General features: G+C 61.3%; 1 protein-coding gene across 1 annotated transcript in view; it reads left to right on the top strand.

The window, feature by feature from the left end:
* LOC104511547 (low-density lipoprotein receptor-related protein 1-like) overlaps positions 1–6,352 on the top strand; it is a gene marked incomplete at both ends in the record, with an annotated part of 12,779 nt that overhangs the window by 3,660 nt on the left and 2,767 nt on the right. Inside the window, 14 exons of the mRNA XM_010154208.1 lie at positions 11–163; positions 428–611; positions 826–911; positions 1,205–1,324; positions 1,705–1,892; positions 2,134–2,339; positions 2,563–2,772; positions 2,895–3,043; positions 3,497–3,590; positions 4,597–4,713; positions 4,801–4,920; positions 5,418–5,540; positions 5,840–5,965; positions 6,194–6,310. Coding sequence (XP_010152510.1) covers positions 11–163; positions 428–611; positions 826–911; positions 1,205–1,324; positions 1,705–1,892; positions 2,134–2,339; positions 2,563–2,772; positions 2,895–3,043; positions 3,497–3,590; positions 4,597–4,713; positions 4,801–4,920; positions 5,418–5,540; positions 5,840–5,965; positions 6,194–6,310 — 1,993 coding nt within the window. The remainder of the gene's footprint in view (positions 1–10; positions 164–427; positions 612–825; positions 912–1,204; positions 1,325–1,704; positions 1,893–2,133; positions 2,340–2,562; positions 2,773–2,894; positions 3,044–3,496; positions 3,591–4,596; positions 4,714–4,800; positions 4,921–5,417; positions 5,541–5,839; positions 5,966–6,193; positions 6,311–6,352) is intronic.

Genomic DNA, 6,352 nt, shown 5'->3' on the forward strand with positions numbered 1-6,352 from the left:
CCTCTGCAAGAACGGGAAGTGCATCCCGGAGGCGCTGCTGTGTGACAACAACAACAACTGCGCGGACGGCTCCGACGAGCTCAACTGCTTCATCAACGAGTGTCTCAACAAGAAGTTGAGCGGCTGTTCCCAGGAGTGTGAGGACCTCAAGATCGGGTACAAGGTAGGGGTCTGCAGGCTGGGAGGGTTGGCTGGAGGTGTTCTCCCACTCCCTCCTCCACGGACACTCTCAGCGTGAGGGTTGTTTCTGTCCTGCACCGGCTGGGGAAGGGATGCCCACGCGGGCGCTTTTGGCCCGTGCTGGTGTGTGCTGCTCTCGAATCTGCAAGCTGCCTGTGCCTGAGCCCATTTGTCCCGTGGTGAAGCCTGTCACATCCCAGCGTGCAGGTCCTGGATGTGTCTAACAGCTCCGGGTTGCCTCCTGCAGTGTAGATGCCGTCCTGGGTTCCGGCTGAAGGACGATGGGAAGACGTGCATTGACATCGACGAGTGCTCCACCACCTACCCCTGCAGCCAGAAGTGCATCAACACGCTGGGGAGCTACAAGTGCCTGTGCATAGAGGGCTACAAGCTCAAACCTGACAACCCCACCAGCTGCAAAGCTGTCACAGGTAAGAGCCAGGAGCGGACGTGGAGGCGGGGATGCTCTTCTGGCAACCTCGGGATGCTGCTGGCGTTGGAGTCGGGCACGGTGCTTCCCAAGCTGCACCTGACTCGTGAAGGAGAGCTGGGAAGCAGTGGGGTAGGGAGGGCAGTGGGTCTGCAAGGGGTCTGCCCCATCCCAGGCAGCATTTCCCTGACATGTCTCGTGGTTTCCCTGTGCAGATGAAGAGCCCTTCCTCATCTTTGCCAACCGGTACTACCTGAGGAAGCTCAATCTGGATGGCTCCAACTACACGCTGCTCAAGCAGGTGCGGGGGGAGTCGGGAGGGAGGGGGGCCCGGCAGGGCTCCAGACCTGCCAGCCTGGGAGTCTGGGCTTCCCAGGCAGAGGGTAGATCCTGTATAACCATGAGGCTGCCGGAGAGCCGATGAAAACAGAAGCTCTTTGGTAGCAGATCTTGATAAGGAAGGGGCACGACAGCAGCTGTCTGTAGGTGCTTTTAACTTCCCTGCTGCAAGGACCGGGAGTTGAGGCTGGGGGCTCGCTGGTCTTCCTAAAACGCCCGTGACCCTGTGCTAGCTGCCTCCTCCCTTCCTCCCAGGGGCTGAACAATGCAGTGGCTCTGGATTTCGACTATCGGGAGCAGATGATCTACTGGACAGATGTCACCACGCAGGGCAGCATGATCCGCCGCATGCACATCAACGGGAGCAACGATCAGGTGGGGGACTGAGGCAGCCCCCCAGGTCCGGGCAGCTGGTCCTTGCCCACCTCCGGCACCGAGAGGCTGCCTGGAGGGGCCCAGACCAGCACCAGGGCCACTGGGGAAGAGGTGTGGGGTCTGCTGTGGGGTCATCACTGGGCTCAGAGCACCCAGGTTGCTGCGAGGGTGTTTTGCAGCACCATCCCGGTCCGAGATGGGCTCCACGCTGCCCCACAGCAGTGGCAAAGAGGGTTGAGGGAAGAGAGGAGTGAGGAAAGGAGCTGGGCAGGACCATCTGCAGGGGCCGTGTGTTGGGAAGGGGATGTTGTCATCCCTGAGGGACCAGGGCAGGGTCTGGTTCTCCCTCTCCAGCCCCAACATCTCTTTTCTCCCGGCAGGTTCTTCACCGCACCGGCCTCAGCAATCCCGACGGGCTGGCTGTGGACTGGGTGGGAGGCAACCTGTACTGGTGCGACAAAGGTCGGGACACCATCGAAGTGTCAAAGCTCAACGGGGCCTACCGCACCGTGCTGGTGAACTCAGGGCTGCGGGAGCCCCGGGCGCTGGTGGTGGATGTGCAGAACGGGTGAGAGCCCTGGGGACCTGGACCTTCCCCAATTTACAGGGGCTGGCTGCCCCTCTGCTGTCTTGCCATAGTCCTGGAGGCTGGGAGATGGGATGAAGGCTTCCCTCCTCGCCTCTGGGACACATGGCTGCTTCTCTCTGCCCTGTACCCCTGTGCCCAGGCACCTCGGTTCAGCCACACAACGGGCAAAATGCTGCAGCTTGGACCAGGCTTAGTCCTCCCTCTTCTGTTTCATCCCCAGTTACCTCTACTGGACAGACTGGGGGGACCACTCCCTGATCGGGAAGATCGGCATGGATGGCACCAACCGCAGCGTCATCGTTGACACCAAGATAACTTGGCCCAATGGCCTCACCCTCGACTACATCAACAGCCGGATCTATTGGGCTGATGCGCGGGAGGACTACATCGAGTTTGCCAGCCTGGACGGCTCCAACCGGCACACGGGTGAGAGTGCCAGGGCTCCCGGGGTGCCTCCAGACCTTTTTTGGGAGGTGGGCTTTGGGGTGGTTGTGGGAGCAGGAGCCGGAGCTGCCTCGTACAGTCCCCAGCTCCAGCAGCTCCTCTGTGCCAGGGAAAGGGGTTTCTTCCCTGGCTGAGGAGAAAGCTGTGCCATAGGGGGGTATGGCATGGGGCACCCCCTTGCTGAGCTGCCCGCTCCCCCTTGCAGTGCTGAGCCAGGACATCCCACACATCTTTGCACTCACCCTCTTTGAGGATTTCATTTACTGGACCGACTGGGAGACCAAGTCCATTAACCGGGCGCACAAGACCACGGGAGCCAACAAGACCCTGCTGATCAGCACGCTGCACCGCCCCATGGACATCCACATCTACCACCCCTACCGCCAGCCTGACGGGGAGCTGTGGGGCAGGGACCGTGGGGCTGGGGAGCAGCCCTTGGGCCAGGGAGGGTGGTGCATGGTGAGATGAGTCTTGCAGCTGGGGGTCCATGTGCCACCCTGAGGGTCTGACACGCAGTTGTACCCCTGCTCTCCCCAGTTCCCAACCATCCCTGCAAGACCAACAACGCTGGCTGCAGCAACCTCTGTCTCCTCTCGCCGGGCGGGGGGCACAAATGTGCCTGTCCCACCAACTTCTACTTGGGCAGCGACGGCAAAACCTGCGTCTCCAACTGCACGGCCAGCCAGGTAACAACCTGCCTGCACCCGACCACGCTGACATCTCCCCGTGGGGCGAGCGTGTGCCTGTGCTCGCGTGCGTGTCCCTCCTGCTGCGGCTTCCCCGGGTCCCAGCTCCTCTGCTCGTGCGAATCTGGGTGCGGGTGGGCGCACGCCTTCTCCGTGCACGGGCAACACCTCCCTCCTGTGGCACTTCCCAGCACATACAGACTGCAGTCGTTTTTGGGGGTGCCCAGGGGAGCCACAGACCCTCCGGCTCTGAAATGACCTGCCCGCCTCCCCCAAACCCCAGAGGGTGGGCTCAGGGTTGTGGCTTTGCTCCAGGTCAGGACACAGAGTGTTCTGGGGGTGCATGGGAAGGGGCAGCAGAGATCAGTGCACTTGGCAGAGTTCCCTGGTGACAACGCTTCTGGGGTCCTCCCTCCCCATCCCCAGCCACCCTCACAAGTTTGTCCGTTGCAGTTTGTCTGCAAGAACGACAAGTGCATCCCTTTCTGGTGGAAATGCGACACCGAGGACGACTGCGGGGACCGCTCGGACGAGCCCGAGGACTGCCGTGAGTGCCGAGTGGGGCTGCCCGCAGCCCGTGGTGTCCCAGCACCCGGCCACGCTGCTCCGCTCTTGCCAGCCCTGCAGCATCCGCGTGCTCTCTGGAGCTGGTCTCCCAAAGCTGTGCTGCTGCTCCCTGCTCAGCTCCAGCGGAGAGAGGGGTTACCCCGTTAATAGGGCTCAGAGAATGGTGGGGCACATGCTGTCCCTGCGTGAGGCATTGCCCCGTGGAGGACAACAGCCAACTGCTGCTCTCGGGGCAGAGCTGCCCCTTCGCTGTGCCAAAGCCCGGGGTTGGGTGCTGGGGGTCAGTCCCTGCTGAGGACCCCTGAGGGGGGAGCGGGAGGTTAATGTTCACCCTGAAAATGATCCCCAGAGCAGATGTGTATCCTGGGCTGTATCCAGAGCAGTGTGGCCAGCAAGGCGAGGGAGGGGATTCTGCCCCTGTACTCTGCTCTGGGGAGACCCCACCTGGAGTGCTGCGTCCAGCTGTGGAGCCCTCAATATCAGAAGGATATTGACCACTTGGAGCGAGTCCAGAGGAGGGCACGGAGATGATCAGAGGGCTGGAGCACCTCTGCTATGACGAAAGGCTGCAAGAATTGGGCTTGTTCAGCCTGGAGAAGAGGAGGCTCCGAGGAGACCTCATTGCAGCTTTCCAGTATCTGAAGGGGCTACAAGGAAGCTGGGGGGGACTTTTTACAAGAGCCTGTAGTGACAGGACAAGGGGTAATGGGTACAAATTGAAATCAGGGAGGTTTAGATGAGATATCAGGAAGAAATTCTTCACAGAGAGGGTGGTGAGGCACTGGGACAGGTTGCCCAGAGATGTTGTGGATGCCCCATCCCTGGATGTCTTCAAGGCCAGGCTGGATGTGGCTTGGAGCAACCTGGTCTAGTGGAAGGTGTCCCTGCCCATGGCAGGGGGGTTGGAACTAGATGATCTTTAAGGTCCTTTCCAACCCAAACCATTCTATGATTCTATGTTTCACCCTCTCTTACTCTCCCCACAGCTGAGTTCAAATGCAGACCGGGGCAGTTCCAGTGCTCCACTGGGATCTGCACCAACCCAGCCTTCATCTGCGATGGAGACAACGACTGCCAGGACAACTCGGATGAAGCCAACTGCGGTAGGTTCTCCACCTCCCCTCGTGGCCCTCAAACCCCTGGCAGAGATGCAGCCCATCAGCTTTTGACTGTGCTCCCTCCCTTCCCAGATATCCACGTCTGTCTGCCCAGCCAGTTCAAATGCACCAACACCAACCGCTGCATCCCTGGCATTTTCCGCTGCAATGGGCAGGACAACTGCGGGGACGGCGAGGATGAGAAGGACTGCCGTAAGCGGGGAGCTGTTGCGTGTGTTAGGGATGGAGAGTGTGCCCGGTGAGGGGGGACCAGCTCAGTGCTGCGTCAGAGCCCTGGGTTTGGGTTTTGGCTTCTCTGCAGGCTGGCTTCTGGGTGGTCCTGCCCTGGGCATGGACCTCTGCTCTGTGTAGAGCCTCTGTCCACCCTCACCCTGCTGCCATTTCTGTCCTAGTGGGAATGAAATCCTTAAATCCCTCGGAGTGGCAAGTTCAGTACTTGCCATGGATTTGCACTGAGCCTGTTGCACAGCTGAGGGATCTCGTGGCTTCTGCCCTCTCCCTGCAGCTGGGCGAGGCTTCTGGGGCCACCACAGGGCTCACCCCCCGCCTCCATGCACGTGGTCACCCCTCGCGATGCCCCGCGCATCCGCCTGCCTCTCCTCTCTGTGGGGTGTTTTTTGGGGGGTGGTGACCAGCAGACCCCCTGCTTACCCCACTGCCTCTCCTGACGCTGCTTCTCCCTCCTGCAGCGGAGGTGACCTGTGCCCCCAACCAGTTCCAGTGCGCCATCACCAAGCGCTGCATCCCCCGCGTGTGGGTCTGCGACCGGGACAACGACTGCGTGGATGGCTCGGACGAACCCGCCAACTGCAGTAAGAACCTTGTGCGGGGAGAAGTGGGGTGCGTGTGGTCACACCAAAACCGGGAGCTGCCCTGCAGGTGCTGCAGGCAATGGGCTCTGCCTGGATCTGTCCCGCTGACATAGTCCTCTCTCCCTGGAGAACTGCTTGAAAGGGTGGGGGGGTCTTGCCCCCAAGCAGGGGTGCTGCAGCCACCTCCAGGCTGCTGGCACAAGGTGTCCATCAGCCCTGCAGAGGAAGAGATGTGCCTGGCCAACACCAACCCAACCTTCCCCCCCCGATGTCCGTGTCCTCTTGTTTCTCCCCACCAGCACAAATGACCTGTGGTGTGGACGAATTCCGGTGCAAGGACTCGGGCAGGTGCATCCCAGCGCGCTGGAAGTGCGACGGAGAGGACGACTGTGGGGATGGATCCGATGAGCCCAAGGAGGAATGCGGTGAGCAGGGACTGGGGAGACGAGCCCGGTGGGCACCTTGTGCTCCCCTCCTTCCCGAGGGTCAGGCTGCCTGGGGCTGGAGGAGGTTTTGGCTGCTCCCTTTCCCGAACCGCGCGGGCAGGTCGGGTCGGAGGGGGGCTGGCAGAGAGCAGCCCTGCTAGCTGGAATTCCCATCCCTCCCCTGGTGCTGGGCAGTGCTGATGCCTGTCCCTGTCTCATCCCTCCCAGACGAACGTACCTGTGAGCCCTACCAGTTCCGCTGCAAGAACAACCGCTGCGTGCCGGGCCGCTGGCAGTGCGACTACGACAACGACTGCGGGGACAACTCGGATGAGGAGAGCTGCAGTACGTGCTGCCTTTGCGCCTTTGCTATCCCAGGAGCTGGCT

This window comes from Eurypyga helias, unplaced genomic scaffold (genome assembly GCF_000690775.1).
Source record: "Eurypyga helias isolate BGI_N326 unplaced genomic scaffold, ASM69077v1 scaffold34616, whole genome shotgun sequence".
Classification (NCBI taxonomy): Eukaryota; Metazoa; Chordata; class Aves; order Eurypygiformes; family Eurypygidae; genus Eurypyga; species Eurypyga helias.